General features: G+C 36.6%; 2 protein-coding genes across 2 annotated transcripts; one reads left to right on the plus strand and one right to left on the minus strand.

The window, feature by feature from the left end:
- Positions 1-215: 215 nt before the first annotated feature.
- Positions 216-2371, plus strand: LOC306852172 (NHP2-like protein 1). The gene is made up of 3 exons (XM_079388843.1): positions 216-420; positions 717-837; positions 1590-2371. The coding sequence occupies exons 1-3, from the start codon at positions 418-420 to the stop codon at positions 1850-1852; spliced, it is 387 nt and encodes a 128-aa protein (XP_079244969.1). The 5' UTR covers positions 216-417; the 3' UTR covers positions 1853-2371.
- A 1694-nt stretch (positions 2372-4065) lies between these two features.
- Positions 4066-18584, minus strand: LOC306852241 (ras-related C3 botulinum toxin substrate 1-like). The gene is made up of 6 exons (XM_079388949.1): positions 18316-18584; positions 17689-17760; positions 16546-16663; positions 9920-9982; positions 9219-9378; positions 4066-6960 (listed from the first exon to the last, which is right to left on the minus strand). Exons 1-6 carry the CDS (start codon positions 18348-18350, stop codon positions 6830-6832), a joined length of 579 nt encoding a protein of 192 aa, XP_079245075.1. The 5' UTR covers positions 18351-18584; the 3' UTR covers positions 4066-6829.
- Between the last annotated feature and the right edge of the window lie 888 nt (positions 18585-19472).

The following is a 19472-nucleotide window of genomic DNA, read 5'->3' on the forward strand; positions in this document are numbered from 1 at the left end:
ACAATATATTTTATTAAAACAAAACAAAGCGTAATTTTAATTTTTGTTTCGCAGCGTACTACACTACTCTTAATGAAATAGTAAATTTTTTCAATAAAATATTTTATTCTATAAATTTCTTCAATATTCTTCGTGATATTTAACACCAAATAAAGAATGTCTTTAAGATTCAATTTAATTATTTTAATAAAGATGAAAAAAATAATACCGGAAGTGGGTTGAATGTGCGCATGCGCAGTGTATCGACTACAAACACGTGTAGCAGTGAAGAGCCCAAAGCTTCGCTGGTCTTTAGAGCGATTTCTTTAGTTTATTTTCTAAACTCTATACATTTTCTGTTTAGTTGAATAGTACTGTCCTCCGTGAAGCTCTTGCCGAGAGGACCCGTGTGTTTATAAGTTAGTCACAACAAACACAATGGTGAGTATCACGCGTGGGACTGCTTAACGTTACTAGTTTAGGATGTTGCTTCACTAACATACATTCAACGTGTAACGTTAGCTATTTTAATTTTACCAGCCGGAATTATAAAGGTATTTATACATTGGGTCTTATTTGAATAGGTTTCTGGTTTGTTTTGAAAGCATTTCAGTTGTAGATCAAAAACCCGTGTTATCAGACATTACAGATAATCAGAGTCGTTTGGTTAATTTTATGTGGTTGAGGGTCTTGCTGATAACGCTTTGCTCTTTTGGCTGTCCTCCTTCTTTACACAGACTGAAGCTGAAGTGAATCCGAAAGCCTATCCTCTGGCAGACGCCACGCTGTCCAAAACCATCCTGGACCTGGTGCAGCAGGCGTCCAACTACAAACAGTTGAGAAAAGGGGCCAATGAAGGTGAAGTACCTCAGCTTGATGAACATATGCCCATTAAGAGCATAACAATCCTTACCTGTTATATCACTACATTAGTATGCTAGTCTTTACACAAACTATCAAAAAACCAAGTAAAGAGCTCCTGCTTAATTAACAGAAGTGTTACCCACTAGCCTCAGAAGGTGGAAATGCAAAAATTATTGGTTGATGTAATGTTTTTTTATGGGTTATTTATAAGTCTTTAATTTTGTATCTCTGTATAAAATTGTGTAACATTTTCTTATTTTTAAAGGGTAAGTTCTCTGATTTTCAACCAGCTTTGTATTGTTACAATGTCGACTGTATAAGTAAATGAAAATAGTTTCTTCATGTTACCTGCATCAAGATATCCTTGTTGGTTTTTTATCAGCAAAAGTCCACTGGATGACGTAAAACATTCTGAAGAATTTTTACAGCTTTATTAAAATGACAGATCTTCTGTCTTTATGCCAGGTGCATTGTGGGTGTTGAAGTTTACTTACCTTTTTTAGCCACAGCCCTTTTTCTCTAGTCATGTAGCACATATTAAAATAGCATTTCTACTGCATAGACAAATTTATTAAAAACCCAGCGGTATATTACCCGTTTAGAACTTGTTCTTTCAAGCTGTGTGGTTGAGAATGGGGAACAAAGACAAGGCACAGCTTCAATTACCAAAATTAATTTTTCAGATTAATTATCTACATACTGTAAATGTCGCTTTTGCTAGCTCTGATTTTCAATGTCTTCCACAGCCACCAAAACGCTTAACCGTGGGATTTCTGAGTTCATTGTGATGGCGGCTGATGCTGAACCTCTGGAGATCATCCTGCACCTGCCGCTGCTGTGTGAGGATAAGAACGTGCCGTATGTGTTTGTGCGCTCTAAACAAGCTCTCGGACGTGCATGCGGAGTGTCAAGACCTGTCGTTGCCACATCAGTCACCATCAAAGAGGGATCGCAGCTGAAACCTCAGATTCAGTCTGTGCAGATGGCTATTGAAAGACTCCTAGTTTGAGCTCAGACTTTTTACACTTTTGTTTTCAGGTTTTCTCAGTTCTTTTTGTGCAATCCCTAAGGATTTTTCCCCTTTTTGTTAGAATCGAACAATGTTGAGTGTGTTCCTCAGCAATTGACAGCCAAAATAAAGTTCGGTTAAAATCAAATGATGATTTGTGTGGGTTCTTTGTGCTTGATAGATGTACATATACAGCATATCTAACATTAATACATTGAGAGTTTTAAAATGGAATGAAACATTCAGTCATTTTTCTGTTGTTACCTAATGCAAAGTGAAAAAATTGCACCTTTTTTCCTCAGTAAAGTAAATTTAATACTACAATAAATACTGTCAAATGTACACAAATGAAACCAAATCATGCATTTTAAGTGTTTAGTAAACTATGCAGTTCATTATAAGTATATATGTAATATTAAGAGATTTAAGGTTAACTTATTCATTTGGGGAAAAAGAGAGAAGAATGGTTTGGGAATATTGTGCATGGAAAAATTGGGTATATAAATTTAATACTGGTATATGTAGTACTTGTATTTTTTTCCATGTAACAGCTGCAGATCTGAAATGAAAGTCAACAAGCATGAGACATTTAATCTTACTGCCAAGATAATCAGTTCAAAAACATTCAAGCAACAGAGCAAATATATATATTTTTTCTATTTTTACATTACATTTACATTGTTCATATATATTGTTAAAGATCTTACATGACAATTGCCAGCCAGTGAGCTGCTAATTATAAAAAATATGAGAAATATAAATAAAAGGTGTAACGTTTTGTTTATTTTTGTAAAATGTAGATTTGTGCACATTTAATAAGACGGTGTGTAATTGTCATGCCTTCACCATTTAAGCCCACGTTTCCAAATTATTTATATTTTTTGTAGTTTTGTATGAAGAGTTTATTTAGACGCAAAGAGAAGGAAACTGCTCATTTGACTCCAGTGAACCATGTGACTGAGAAACTAAAGTCCACAATAAACAGATAAGTCTTTGATAGCAAGACCGACAGACAGGTGCAAAAACTACTGGAGTCTGTCATGGGAAAGTTTTCTAAATGGGACAGTTCAGAAATAATCCAGCCTGTGAGATCTGTGGTCCCTATACAACAACACAATGGGTATGAATAAATCCAAATCTCCAAATAGCACGATAGTTTACTGATATAGACGATTAATCGCATCCAAAATAAAAGTTATTGTTTCCATAATATATGTATGTGTACTTAGTTTATTTATTATATAAATACACACACATACAGTATATATTTTGAAAATATTTACACTTACATGTTTATATTAATATATATATATATATATATATATATAAATATATTTACTCAGAAGTTATAAATGGATCCTTTCCTGCTCAGCGTGAGAAGACTACGGTATTCAAGTCACTGGGTAACTTGTTTTTCCACAGCTGTGATCCAAAAATCAAGAACAATATGTACTGAAGATAAAAAAGTGGGGAGAAAGCATTCTTACCACCGATAGAAAGTCATAGTAGCAGAATGTGCTTTAAAAAGCTTGATGTTTGCATTTCAGTCCTCTAAAGAGACAAAAAGGAACTATTTATATGTATAACTTTTATTATGCAAGCTTTAAAGACCCCTGCTGATCTTCAGCCAGTTGTAATGAAAATTTGGGAATGTCATGTGGAATTTTTTCAGTGTTGTTATTTCCTGATGTTTTTTAGAAAGCACTCATTAGTCCTGGACTGATCAATTTTTCAGTGTCAGTGGAAACAAAGCTCTTGTGACTAGCTGGATATTTTGAATTTTTAAATGCAGGAATGGGGATACAAGATGCTGTCTCAGCCAAACTTGTGCTGGAGAAGTGGAACAGTGAACACTGAAGAACCAGCCAGCACAGCTTCCTCTGCTGATTTCACAATTGTCTTGTCTGCCACGGTGGTGTCGTCTTTATCCTGATCAATGATTATGAGAAAAAAAAACTGCTCTCACAATTTACAGTTAAAACATTAACCAGTAAAGTCCTTTTAGTCTGAAAAAAAAGCAACACTACTTTTTTACACGTATCGTAGCATCATTGAGTGCTGCAGGGATGATGCATTTTTGTTGTCAAAAACCTAGAAAGGAGTTTGCATTTTAGCACTTCTGGTTCTGTTGCCCCAAAGTCGATGGGTTTATTTTAAATGGATCTTCTGTTAAATGCCTGAAATGAGGTCTGCATGCAGTTAACACAAGCTCAAGATATTTCACGTTTTATTCCACAACATAAAATACATTAGTAATAACTTTTTTTCTATAGCTCAATAACCCTAATCATATAGTATGTGCATGTAGTTAATTAATATTGCTCAGTACTTAAATGTATACTAAGGACACCTTAAAATAAAGTGTAACAGCAGTTGCTAACAAGAGGTTGTTGGGGACAACCTATTTTCTGCAATAATCCAAAAGCCAATAGAAAAACCCCACTGGATTATGGTTGGTCTACTAAAACACATCAGTGCAGCACTCTATACTGTGTCCTAACCTCACCAAACACCAATGACTTGTACATACACTACAAAAGTATTGGGACGCCCCCTTCTTTAGAAAAGAAAAAGGCACTTCCAAAACTGTGGCAACAAAGATGGAAACAATTCATGTATTTAAAAATTGTATTTCAATTTCTATTGCAATGGGTTTGGAAGTGTCTAAAATGACTGTACCCATATGTACAAGTTGGTGTTTGGTGATGATTTTTTGGCTCAAGGTCTGCATTTAAATAAACACCAGAGGTGTTCAGCTGGGATCAGGACTTGGCTTTCTGCAGACCAGTCAAGTTCTTCCACACTGACTGAATCAATCATGTCTTTTTGAACCGTGTCTTATACACAGAGGCACTGTCATGTTAGAATAGAAAAGGGTCCTGTCCAAATTGTTGCTATACGGTTAGAAGCGCACAATTTCCTAGAATATCATTATATGCTTAAACATTAAGATTTGTACTCATGGAAATTACTCAAGTAGTCAAACCTGTTCATTAGAAGGGTGTCCCAATACATTTGTCCATAAAGTGTACATGGAAAACAAAGGACAAAGACAAATGTTTTTATATTTGGTTTCTATTTTCAGACAAATGTTAATGCATTGTAGCTTTAGTGAAGACAAAAGCATGAATAAAGCATTTTAAATGTTTTAAAAAATTACAGATGTGTCAAAATTAAAAATTCCATGTGGCAAATTCCAACCATTTAATCTTGAACTATGTCTGAAGTCCAATTAGAAGTGTAATACTTAATGTCTGTACCCTTACAACAAACTGTTTATACATATAGCACAGTCTTAAAAGGGATCTTTCTAGAATATGAACCCCATGCCATAGTGTTGAGGTTGAGGTACAGTACAGAAACATCCGATATGCTCAGCAATGAAACCCTGGTCTGATACTAGGCACTGGTAGATCTGTAGTCCAAATACAATACTGGGACTGTAAAATGGATAAAACACTGTCAGACACCTCCAAAAGACTGACTAAAATACAGAGAGAGAATAAACAAGAGATCTGCCCTTCTGAATATTTAGATACAGTAGTGAAGATATGCTATATGCTGACAAAACAAAGTTGTTATATGCATTTTAACTAGGTTTGTTTCTTATACAGTTAAACAAAATAAACTCTCTAGCATTAGCATGGAAACCTTAACACAGGAACCAAAAAAATTAAGTGTTTACTTCAGCTGTCCTCTTGTAAAATAGTTCCTTCAATATTACTGCAATCTCGGTCTCTTACAGATGAGGTTTTTTAACATTAATATGAGTTCCCATAGCCTGACTATGGTCCCCCAGTGACTAGAAAGGGCGATAGGTGTAAACCGAGCCCTGGGTATCCTGCTTCGCCTTTGAGAAAATGAAAGCTCAGATGGCCCGATCTGGAATCTTCCCCTTATGTCGTCATACGGGGAAAGGTTACCTCCCCTTTCTCTGCTTTGCCCGCCCATGAGAAAATGAGCTACGACCGTGCGAGGCGAGCGAGTGACATCATGGCTTGCAAACGAGCTAAGCACTGTTTTGCCTCTGAGTAATAAACTGCGCATATTAACAGACAAATTATGTTCATATTTAAAAGTCCAAACAGTCAGTCTGCTGCTTTAAGGCAAACTGAAAGCGTTGCTTCTCTGCCGCTCGCTGCTCAGAACAGACGCCGAGAGAGGAGACACTGCATCAGACCTCGCGCTCGCGGGGCAGTACTGGAGACATCTTCCAACTGAATGATAAGGTTTTTTTGTTTTTAAGTCGCTAGGTTTGTTAGTATGTATCCGTTATGGGAATAAAGTGTCTGAAAGTTACTAAATATTGTTCTAAAGTCGCGCTCGTGTGTGTGAGACGCGGGAGCTGATGGCAGCGGGCGGTGGATATTGTTGCGGTCCGCCCAGGTAAAGTCTATGTGTGGGAAACACTGACCATATCCAGACACAATATTTAAAACTAACCATTCGGAGACGTCCTGCTGTAGCCGCTGAGTTGCAACTTCTTCATCTCGTGCTTCTCCATCCTGCGTGTCTACGAGCCATTGCGATACATCCACTGTCAACATTAGCGCATGGTACCGTGGCCGCAAGCTGCAGGACACACACCCACCCTCCACCTTGCCCCGGCTGTCTCCTCCTCATTAGCATTTAAAGCTACAGACACAGAAATGGCTCGTCCTAAGGAAAGCTCATTTTGGGACTGGCTCGTAGTGGCTGAAATTCTGCACCAAGGCTGAATTTCGGGAACGAGGCTTCAGATACAGTACTAGGGACCACTTAGGCCTATATAAAAGCATCCAAAAAACAGCATGTCATGGGACCTTTAACAGCTAGTTAGTGGCACAATTCTAAATACAATGCAAGAGGGAGAAATATCTGTACGCATACACTGCAGACTCTTTCTTCTTCCACAACACACATTTCCCATCCTCCAGTCTCCATTGTTCTGCTCTCAGGTGAGCTCAGATTGCAGCTGGTGCTGTGAGTACAGTCAGTTCAGAGGACAAAACACCTCCTTTTTCCTTTCTTGACTGGGGGAGGACACAGGACCGCACGGATGGCTTCATCGAACACCATCTTAAGGCCGCGTTGTGTTAAGGCTGAGCATTCCAGGTACTTCACAGCTCCTGTAGTGAATACAAGAGTACTTAAAGTGGATCCACACTTTAAAAAAAGGCTGGTACACTTCCATTGCATTTCTTGCACTAAATATTCCTTACAGTACACTTTTGGATGAAATGATGGATGGATGGTTTAAACTGATGCATGAAAATAAGTTTGCATTTGGCTGAAAACCAACTTTTCAGCTTCTTGTTTAAATATGAATAAGAAATTAAAGTCGCCATGAAATCAAAATGGACTTTACTATCGCACATTGCTAGTCTTGATGTTAACAATTAATCCGTGCAAGTTAATCTGCTGAAAAAAATTGTTTTTCTTGGCAATCTTTAAACAAAATCTGAAAATGCTCCTCCCCTCTAAAATGAAAGGCTTCTCTGATGACATCAGTTTGACGGCTTGCGCATGAGCGAGACATCCTTAACCACGCCCCTCCAACGGTCAGTTAATTTCTGAATGAAACGCCTACTTTACTACATCCTATCAATTCGCAGTAGAAAAAACAAGCCATGCCCTCTATTTTCCTCATTCAATATTCTGTTTCTCTCGGAAGTACGCCACAATATGGAAGTAAAAACGGTCGCAAACTTCCGGTTCACGCGGACTTTAAAAATTAATCAAATGGATTTAATAAATCAACACTCAAAGATTTAAACTTCACATAAATGATCAACTTTAAGGATGTTTTTACACCAATTCATCGTTGAAATTAAGATGAAATTGAATCTTTAAATGATGGCTATAATTGTTTTCACGACTTTTCAAAAATTCAAAGAGACATTAACAGGTAAAACTATAATATAATGTAGAAAATAATGAACATGTAATATAGGCCATTTATTTAACAAAATGCTTCTCTCAAACTATCAAGCTCTGAACATTAAATGGCTTTGCTGAGGTAATTTTTTTTATCCGTTATGACGTCTTTCCACAATTAAAAGATTGAGTGAGTACTTGGGACATGAAACCGTTCAGTAAGTGTTGATGTTGTGCTACAACTAGTAGTAAATAGGCTTGAACTGAGGCGCTACAGCAAAATGCCATGTTACATTAAAAAGCACCAAAACTGTTTTTATTGTTTGAATTTCATGCTGAAAAAAAATTAATTTAAAGCAGAGACTTAATATCAAAAGTAACAAGTATTGGATAGCAGTCACACTACAAATGATGTTTAGTGATGTTTTAGTCACGTTTCAACAAAACAGCATTGACCAAAAAAAAAAAAAAAAAAAGATTTAGGAATTTAAAGCTGCAGTCCGCAAGTTTAGCCTCCTTGTTGCTATCTCTGTTTGAAACCTGCAATAGCAGTTTTTTGTGGAATTATTTTCTTTACGCGAGTTGTGCATCGGCACGGCTCCTCAGCGTGGATGAATCTAATGTTTCGATGTGTGACTGTCACCGCACTGGTGTGGATACTGTACTTAGGAATCACAGATTCTAGCCTATGTCTTGGAAGTATGACCCAAATTTTCACCGGATACTGTCATCTGAACAAGTAACAAGTCTGCCACTTTTGTTCTGACCAACTAAAGGAAAAAGGCATTACAATTAAATCGCGCTACCAATGGTGCTTAAATCTAACGATCGGTTAGCTCATAACATCAAACCGTGCAAATTATTATTATTGTTAAACCTTGTTCTTAAATTTTATTTTAAATACTTAAATATTATTCTTCCTTAGAACTGGTTCTCTTTAAAATACAAAATTGTGTAATCCCACGTAGGCTATCTGTAATCAGATGCACATTTAAAACTGAAATCTAATCTAATCACTTACATGTGTTTCATAAACACATAATCCTTTTTGGATTACAATCCACCAACAAAATGATAAATTTAATTATTCCAGCTGCTGTGAGAAAAGGCTATAAACAATTCTCCACTTGCAGCATACTTGCATGCCATATAATCTCTACTAGCCGGGACAACTTCTTTATGTTTACAAGACATGACATAATGATGCGACGGCATGCTCGAATTTCCAACGAAAACCTACCAGTACTACTCAAATTAGAAAACATTATTATAAGATTACCCTTGTGAATCGGGCTTAGGTAAGGTGATAGTTTTGAACACTGGCTGGTTATGTACTAGCTCAAAAACTGATTTTGGATCTGCAGCTTTTAAGAATCAATTTTGAGCGGTTCATCAAAATGAAGGTAGATTAAAATTGATACTGTTAGCCCATCCTGAACATACACACATATGTGTAAAGGCAATAATAAAATGCATTTAAACACCAGTGTATTAATATTGAAGTGCTGACCTATTTCTTTGACCATAGCGAGACCTTGAGGGTAGGTGATGGATGTGAGTTTCTTCTCTTTCAACTTTTCTATAGTGTCCTTGTCGTCTCTCAGGTCAAGCTTAGTCCCAACCAGAATTATCGGAGTGTTGGGACAATGATATCTGACCTCTGGATACCACTGTTAAAGAAATCAAAACAGACATATTGAGCTTCTATTGAATGCAAAATCATTCTATGCATGGAGAAAACTGGCACACTGTGCACAGTATACGTAGGCTACTCTATACTCAAATACTAATAGCATGTTACTGTGCCATTTCCAAAGATAGCCTATGTTTTACCTGTGGATAAACAACACCACAATCTCCCGCACCCAGCAGTGACTAATGGCAAATGCCACTTGATCCTTTGAAATGGATGTCACTGGATATTTTGCAGACAAAGAAGATTAAAAAGACCTTTCATCTGCTTTATTACAGCTGCATCAACATGCCATTTTAAGGCTTTGAAACCACATTTGCTCAATCAGTCAAGCCATACAGACCATTCTTAGTGCCTCTTCCTCTTTTCAATTCACTGTGATCATTTCGGAAGTCGCATACATTGACTTACTTTGTTTATTTGCCATGCCAGCTTCTCTGACTATTTTCATGGCGAGAAACATTTATAAATATAGCCTATATTGACTTAAACCCCAAAATATTTGAGTGCTTGCTTACCTTCGCACGGACGTTCTCGAACGATGCTGGACTAACAAGAGAGAAACAAATCAAGAACACATCCTATAAGAAAAGGGAGAAAAAAAATAAAAATCAGACAAAATCCTCATTTCATGCTAACGTTCAGCTCATTTCTTTCAGAATTATTTTGTTATCTGCACAGCATTGACTAGGCTGTTGAATTAACGAACTGTAAATTGACTCCATTTGTTTCCCCAAGTGAAACAGAGCAACAAAAACAAAGTGAGGTTTGTGCCTGAACGACATCGGCAAACAATTGAGCCATTCACTCGCACAGCCTTTGCAAGAGAGACGACGACAACACAGAGCTGCCATTAATGCTCTGAGCAACATATGAGAAATCCCTTTAGCCTACCAGGAATCAGGACATGGGCTATTTTTAATCATTTTACTGTGTTAAGGCGTAGTGTTTATTACGTTTCCAGAACATAAGTCATCAAACTAGTTTTGAGATCCTTCCTGGGGTGTATTCCAGAAAACACGGTTAACTTACCTTCAGTTAAACCCTGAACTTTGGGTTGATTAACCCCAAACCTTGCTTACTCGAGGTATGTGGTTCCAAAAACGCGTCCAGGAGTAAGTTCATTCAACCCAGAGTATGTTCCTGGTTAAGACTCAAGACATTCTCAACAGAGCGACGAATCGACGAGTCACTATGGAAACGGACGCTAAGAAAAAGCACACCATGCTGTTTCTTTCTTCTTCTTTTGTTCAATGGTCGTTTACATGCTTAGTGCATATCGTCACCTAATTGATGGTTATGTAATCATTTTTCTTCCCCGTTTAATCTTCAATCCTTGAGAATGACTTATATTTTTAGTTTGATGCTAATTATATATTAAGTCATATCAGATATGTATTTTTATTATAGAAATACATTATAGAAAATGTCAATCCATGTGTGAGATGATAATATAAAATGTAATAAGTATATATAATATAATAAATGAAACATTACCTTGTCATAGTGTTTTATAATTTATACAGATTATATTATACAGAACTGTTATAAAATAAATAAAATAACCATATTAGAATAATATATTACCTTATTTATTACTTATACTAGCGCTATATATATATATATATATATATATATATATATATATATATATATATATATATATATATATATATATATATATATATATATACATTAGTGCTGTCAATCGATTAAAAAAATTAACTAATTAATCACACGTTTTTCTAAAATTAATTGTGATTAATCACGCTTAACCCCACCGAACATTCAAGTTTTTAAATAAACAATCTTCAAATGTACACTGTACAAACAACATAAAGACAGTATATTTTTAATATTTCTTTAATTGTATCTTTTTTATGATTGAAGGCCAGCATCACTGATATCAATACTACTGATGTCTCTATATAAAAAAAGTTTGCCCCCTGAATATTTAACCATTGACTGTAGCCATTCAGCATTACAGTATAATTGAGAGCTATCAATTTTAACATTTATTAGACTTAACGTCTAATTTAAGTGAACTTAAAACAATCTTCACATGAACTCATAATAAATGACATATTTAGCTAGCTGTGCCCTTCAGCAGAAATACACAGAAAATGAATACTTACCAAACACTAAATTCTAAATTAAATATAGATGAACCCCTTAAAACTATAAAAGTTATTGATTTGCTCTTTTTTCTTTTGTTCTTGGATTAATAGACATCACAGCAGCTGGTTATTAATTTATTTGCCTGCTATTGCTTTAAAAGCTGCTGCTGCTGAAGGTGATGGGGATCTGACATGCATCTTATTTTCTCACAAATCTCTTTACATTTTCTGACTCACTTCAGGTCTGAAAGTCTCAACTAATGAGCGGATGAGTTGAATTGGGTATTTTAGATGAGGGAGACAGTACTGGGGTGCCTCAGGACAGTTTTTAAAACCATTTCAGAGACATGTACTTAAATGTGACGCATATATAACATATTGCATGCATGCACACAGTTTAAGGCAGCTTTAATCGCCTTTTTGGTAACTTCATGCCTTAACTGACGGCATAACTATGACATTGCATGCACGTAGTTTCTTTCTCTGTATGATCTGAAATGATATAGGCTACAGCGCGCACCGGCACCTTTGTGCGTGTATTTGAAGAGTGCGCGCTACGAGCACAGTATCTTTTACGCGCTTGTTTGACTCGCGTCTGGCGTGGAGGCGACGTATAGAGCACGTGTCTGAAACTTCACCCGTTTCATGTGGTCATAAAGACATTCTGCATCTAAATAAACGCAATCCTTTGCAAGAAAAAAAAGAGACAGAGGCAGCAGTTGCGAATGGGGTGGCCAAACCTAGCCCCGCCCCTACATTAATTGCATTAAATATTTTTAACGCGTTAATCTGAAAATAATTAATAGCATGCGTTAACGCGCTAATTTTGACACCACACACACACACACATATATATATATATATATATATAAGGCTATATTATATAATCTAATATTATATAATGTTGTGCGCTATCTGTCAGGCCCACTGAAGGCAGCTCAGTATGTCACGCATGCACTGATAGCACTGAAGTGAACTAACCCTGGAACATAACCTGCTCTGGAGCAGGTTATCCTCAGAGAGCAAGTTACTATGGTTACTTACATACCCTAAAAGTAACCTCCGATTTTGGAACCGAAAGCTGAGGTTATCCGCTCGCTTATCCTCAAACTTACCTGGGTATGTCACATAACCTGCTTTCTGGAATACACCCCTGGTCTCATGACTCATTAAGGTGAAGTGTCAAAACTCCCTCAAATATTATCCATATGGCACTGAAACTCAAATACATATGTAATCATATATATATATCTATCTATCTATCTATCTCTATATCTATATATATATATATATATATATATATCTCTCTATATATATATATATATATCTCTCTATATATATATATATCTCTATCTATATATATATATATATATATATATATATATCTCTATATATATATATATATATATCTCTATATATATATATATATATATATATCTCTATATATATATATATATATATCTCTATATATATATATATATATATATCTCTATATATATATATATATATATATATATATATATATATATATATATATATCTCTATATATATATATCTCTATATATATATATATCTCTATATATATATATATATCTCTATATATATATATCTCTATATATATATATATATATATCTATATATATATATATCTCTATATATATATCTCTATATACATCTCTATATATATACAGGTCCTTTTCAAAAAAATAGCATATTGTGATAAAGTTCATTATTTTCTGTAATGTACTGATAAACATTAGACTTTCATATATTTTAGATTCATTACACACAACTGAAGTAGTTCAAGCCTTTTATTGTTTTAATATTGATGATTTTGGCATACAGCTCATGAAAACCCAAAATTCCTATCTCAAAAAATTAGCATATCATGAAAAGGTTCTCTAAACGAGCTATTAACCTAATCATCTGAATCAACTAATTAACTCTAAACACCTGCAAAAGATTCCTGAGGCTTTTAAAAACTCCCAGCCTGGTTCATTACTCAAAACCGCAATCATGGGTAAGACTGCCGACCTGACTGCTGTCCAGAAGGCCATCATTGACACCCTCAAGCAAGAGGGTAAGACACAGAAAGAAATTTCTGAACGAATAGGCTGTTCCCAGAGTGCTGTATCAAGGCACCTCAGTGGGAAGTCTGTGGGAAGGAAAAAGTGTGGCAGAAAACGCAGCACAACGAGAAGAGGTGACCGGACCCTGAGGAAGATTGTGGAGAAGGACCGATTCCAGACCTTGGGGGACCTGCGGAAGCAGTGGACTGAGTCTGGAGTAGAAACATCCAGAGCCACCGTGTACAGGCGTGTGCAGGAAATGGGCTACAGGTGCCGCATTCCCCAGGTCAAGCCACTTTTGAACAGAGAAGCAGCACTGGACTGTTGCTCAGTGGTCCAAAGTACTTTTTTCGGATGAAAGCAAATTTTGCATGTCATTCGGAAATCAAGGTGCCAGAGTCTGGAGGAAGACTGGGGAGAGGGAAATGCCAAAATGCCTGAAGTCCAGTGTCAAGTACCCACAGTCAGTGATGCTGGTGTTGGTCCACTGTGTTTTATCAAGGGCAGGGTCAATGCAGCTAGCTATCAGGAGATTTTGGAGCACTTCATGCTTCCATCTGCTGAAAAGCTTTATGGAGATGAAGATTTCATTTTTCAGCACGACCTGGCACCTGCTCACAGTGCCAAAACCACTGGTAAATGGTTTACTGACCATGGTATTACTGTGCTCAATTGGCCTGCCAACTCTCCTGACCTGAACCCCATAGAGAATCTGTGGGATATTGTGAAGAGAAAGTTGAGAGACGCAAGACCCAACACTCTGGATGAGCTTAAGGCCGCTATCGAAGCATCCTGGGCCTCCATAACACCTCAGCAGTGCCACAGGCTGATTGCCTCCATGCCACGCCGCATTGAAGCAGTCATTTCTGCAAAAGGATTCCCGACCAAGTATTGAGTGCATAACTGAACATAATTATTTGAAGGTTGACTTTTTTTTGTATTAAAAACACTTTTCTTTTATTGGTCGGATGAAATATGCTAATTTTTTGAGATAGGAATTTTGGGTTTTCATGAGCTGTATGCCAAAATCATCAATATTAAAACAATAAAAGGCTTGAACTACTTCAGTTGTGTTGTAATGAATCTAAAATATATGAAAGTCTATCTGAATGTTTATCAGTACATTACAGAAAATAATGAACTTTATCACAATATGCTAATTTTTTGAAAAGGACCTGTATATACATACATACAGTCAGGTCCATAAATATTGGGACATCGACACAATTCTAACATTTTTGGCTCTATACACCACCATAATGGATTTCAAATGAAACGAACAAGATGTGCTTTAACTGCAGACTGTCAGCTTTAATTTGAGGGTATTTACATCCAAATCAGGTGAACGGTGTAGGAATTACAACAGTTTGCATATGTGCCTCCCACTTGTTAAGGGACCAAAAGTAATGGGACAATTGGCTTCTCAGCTGTTCCATGGCCAGGTGTGTGTTATTCCCTCATTATCCCAATTACAATGAGCAGATAAAAGGTCCAGAGTTCATTTCAAGTGTGCTATTTGCATTTGGAATCTGTTTCTGTCAACTGTCAAAAATAAAAGAGCGGTCACTATCAGTGAAGCAAGCCATCATTAGGCTGAAAAAACAAAACAAACCCATCAGAGAGATAGCAAAAACATTAGGCGTGGCCAAAACAACTGTTTGGAACATTCTTAAAAAGAAGGAACGCACCGGTGAGCTCAGCAACACCAAAAGACCCGGAAGACAACGGAAAACAACTGTGGTGGATGACCGAAGAATTCTTTCCCTGGTGAAGAAAACACCCTTCACAACAGTTGGTCAGATCAAGAACACTCTCCAGGAGGTAGGTGTATGTGTGTCAAAGTCAACAATCAAGAGAAGACTTCACCAGAGTGAATACAGAGGGTTCACCACAAGATGTAACCATTGGTGAGCCTCAAAAACAGGAAGGCCAGATTAGAGTTTGCCAAACGACATCTAAAAAAACCATCACAGTTCTGGAACAACATCCTATGGACAGATGAGACCAAGATCAACTTGTACCAGAGTGATGGGAAGAGAAGAGTATGGAGAAGGAAAGGAACTGCTCATGATCCTAAGCATACCACCTCATCAGTGAAGCATGGTGGTGGTAGTGTCATGGCGTGGGCATGTATGGCTGCCAGTAGAACTGGTTCTCTTGTATTTATTGATGATGTGACTGCTGACAAAAGCAGCAGGATGAATTCTGAAGTGTTTCGGGCAATATTATCTGCTCATATTCAGCCAAATGCTTCAGAACTCACTGGACGGCGCTTCACAGTGCAGATGGACAATGACCCAAAGCATACTGCAAAAGCAACCAAAGAGTTTTTGAAGGGAAAGAAGTGGACTTATGCAATGACCAAGTCAATTACCTGACCTGAATCCGATAGAGCATGCATTTCACTTGCTGAAGACAAAACTGAAGGGAAAATGCCCCAAGAACAAGCAGGAACTGAAGACGGTTGCAGTAGAGGCCTGGCAGAGCATCACCAGGGATGAAACCCAGCTTCTGGTGATGTCTATGCGTTCCAGACTTCAGGCTGTAATTGACTGCAAAGGATTTGCAACCAAGTATTAAAAAGTGAAAGTTTGATTTATGATTATTATTCTGTCCCATTACTTTTGGTCCCTTAACAAGTGGGAGGCACATATGCAAACTGTTGTAATTCCTACACCGTTCACCTGATTTGGATGTAAATACCCTCAAATTAAAGCTGACAGTCTGCAGTTAAAGCACATCTTGTTCGTTTCATTTGAAATCCATTGTGGTGGTGTATAGAGCCAAAAATGTTAGAATTGTGTCGATGTCCCAATATTTATGGACCTGACTGTATGTATGTATGTATATATATGTGTGTGTGTGTGTGTGTGTGTGTGTGTGTATATATATATATATATATATATATAAATAAAAGATTACTATACATCTGTTTTAGCCCTATTATTATGATTGTACCGTCTGAGGGTAGGAGAGCGGTCGAAGTCTGTCGTAATCCTCCTGCCCTGCTGTATCCCACAGTCCCAGGTTCACCGGCTTTCCATCGACCATCACATTAGCAGAATAATTATCAAATCTAAATGAAAGACAGTATACAGTTCAGAGATAAGACATGACTATTAAAATGAATGTGAAATGCAACTTGCTACCTATTGTAAGTTAAACAGGTTATGCAATGGGACAAATTCATTTTAGCTGTTGGAGAGTGACTACCAGAATGGCGTAAGATGAAAGGAAGGGGTTTAAAAGAAAGAGGGATGCATGAACCAAGTGAAAAAAAATAGTTGTTTTCGAGGTGAAGCTATTTATTTTATTCTGATGAAGGATTAAAGATAAGTTTTTTTTTTACTTTGAATAACATGCACAGATGAAACTGGCACAAGACCAGGAATACCGGTTTTTAAAGTAGGGTTAGTTTTGATGTCATGTTGACTTTAAAGGGCCAGTTTGCTATAAAAAAAATTAATAAAAAACTTGTTCCAAACCTGTATGACTTTTTTTTTCTTCTGCAAAAAAGAATGTTTTAACTGCTCCTGTTAATATAATGAAAGTCACGGGGTCCAAAACAACATAAAAATGTTTATAATATTTAATTAAATAATTAGGAATAGCTCAATGCCACTGTTTCCATGTCTGATTACAATAATGATACAGCAGCTTTGAGTATTTGCTGATACCAGTAGTTTTTATTTTGATCTGGTTAGAATCGCATTAGATTGTAACTCCACACTGCTTAAATATTGTTAATACTTAGTTAAAATATTTTATACATCCATGCATTCAGTCTTAAACCCTAATACAAATACGTGCAACTGTCTGTGTCATTAATGTTGATAAAACAAGAGACAAATCACACTGCTCTTTTCTGAAAAACTTCAGTAGCTTTAATAAAAATCAATGTATATTTAATAAACAGTGAAGATTATGCAGTGTTTTAAAGTTGACCTCGTTTAAAGTGTAATGGCTATTCTGACAACTGACTGTTTAATGTGATACTGTGTTTTAAATTGGGCAAATAGATAGGCTTGTTCTAGAATGAATATTCACAATAGTAAATTGTCTGCTCTTCGGCTGAACTGGGTTAGAGTAAGGTTTGCTTACACAGTAGGGATGTATTCCCCGGGAAAAGCATTGGTGGTGTAGCTGATCAGAAGGCATGTTTTTCCCACAGCCCTGAAAAAAACAACACCTCAAATCATTCATACAATACATCCAATAACAGACCTGACCATGTCTTATATAACTGATGTCATCTCTTATACTTAGCAGGGCATATACTTGTCTTAAACAAACATAACAGTGTATAAACATCATAACAGCCGGTGTTACTCATGTGAATTATAAAAGTAGGTTTGGCTGACTGATCAGTGCAACACTACTCATATGTTTAGACTGCATTTGTATGGTGAAACATGTAAAGGAAACTCAGTAAGGCTTTAGTTTACACGGAAAACCCCAGAAAAAGGCACGTTGTTCCAGTATACAAATATCCACCTTTAAAGTTTAAAGCCATAAGCTATTTTCGCTGCTGCAAAATAAATAAAAGTTGAAAACACAGATTTAACGAGTGATGTGTGTGAAATAAGCGATTTTAAAACATCTGTGAGCTACAAAGTTTCAAAAATAAAACAAGTTATCTAAACTCTACAGAGCAAACTAAGAGAGGACTGAGACGTGTACAACTTTATTCCAAAACAATTACAATCCTGAACACGAGGATAAACTCACCCGTCCCCGACGACCACACACTTTATGGCCTGCATCTGTGTTCACTTAGCACGCTACCCCGTTAGCTCTCTGTGAATTAATCGATAAAAGCTGCTCTGACCGAGATATCCCGTCCTCAAAATAGAATAGTCGATAGAAGTTGAAAGGAAATGTGGAATTTCGCTCAAACTCGACTGAGTAAAGTTAGCTGTGTGAACGCATTCCAGAGCATTTGCTGCTGTTCCAGTAAAACAAACAGCCACCACCCAAAAATCTCAGATCCCGGTCTGAACACTCACACTCTCTATTCAATTCAATATTGCTTTATTGGCATGACTGTAAAAAATACAATATTGCCAAAGCTTGAAATATAATAACAATGAAAATATCAAAATAACAGAATAAAAATATTATAACAATATAAACTTAAATAAACAGTGCAACTGGTTCATACCACAGTGTTTAACATATAAACACACACAGGCTGAGGGTCACTGTGGTGGACAGTAGGGAAACACTTAGGTCAGACATAATACACACATTACACACACACGTTCACCTGCTGTCTCTCAGGCTGTGGCACATCCACATGTATCTCGCAGCCAGTGCTGCTGTCTGTCCCTCTCCTAGTATTATCTTTATTTGTTCCTCTTCATTCATGGCTGTAAAGTTCTTTATGATGTTTGTGAATTTTGTGTAAATGTTGAACAGTGTTGGACTCTGCCGTACTCCTCTCTTCTGGGAGAAGAATTCTGTATGTTTGTTGCCAATTCGTTTTGCACATTTGTTGCTTGAATACATTGATTCAATAATGTCATAAACTTTACCCCCTACACCACTTTGTAAAAGTTTGTAATATAATCCATCGTGCCAAATAGAATCAAATGCTTTTTTTAAATCGACAAAGCATGCAAATATTTTTCCGTGTTTAGTCTGTTTTCCGTGTTTATTGATTAGGGTGTGTAGGGCGTAAATGTGGTCAGTAGTTCTATAATTAGGAAGAAAACCAATCTGGCTAGGATTCGTTAAGGAATCACTGTGTTCGTTAAGGAAGTTTACTATTCTATTGTTTAAAAGACTGCTAAATAACTTCCCCAAATTACTGCTCACACAAATGCCTCTGAAATTATTAGGGTCCAATTTGTCTCCACTCTTGTGAATAGGGGTAATAAGTCCCT

This window comes from Barbus barbus (assembly GCF_936440315.1).
Source record: "Barbus barbus genome assembly, chromosome: 32".
NCBI classification, from domain to species: Eukaryota; Metazoa; Chordata; class Actinopteri; order Cypriniformes; family Cyprinidae; genus Barbus; species Barbus barbus.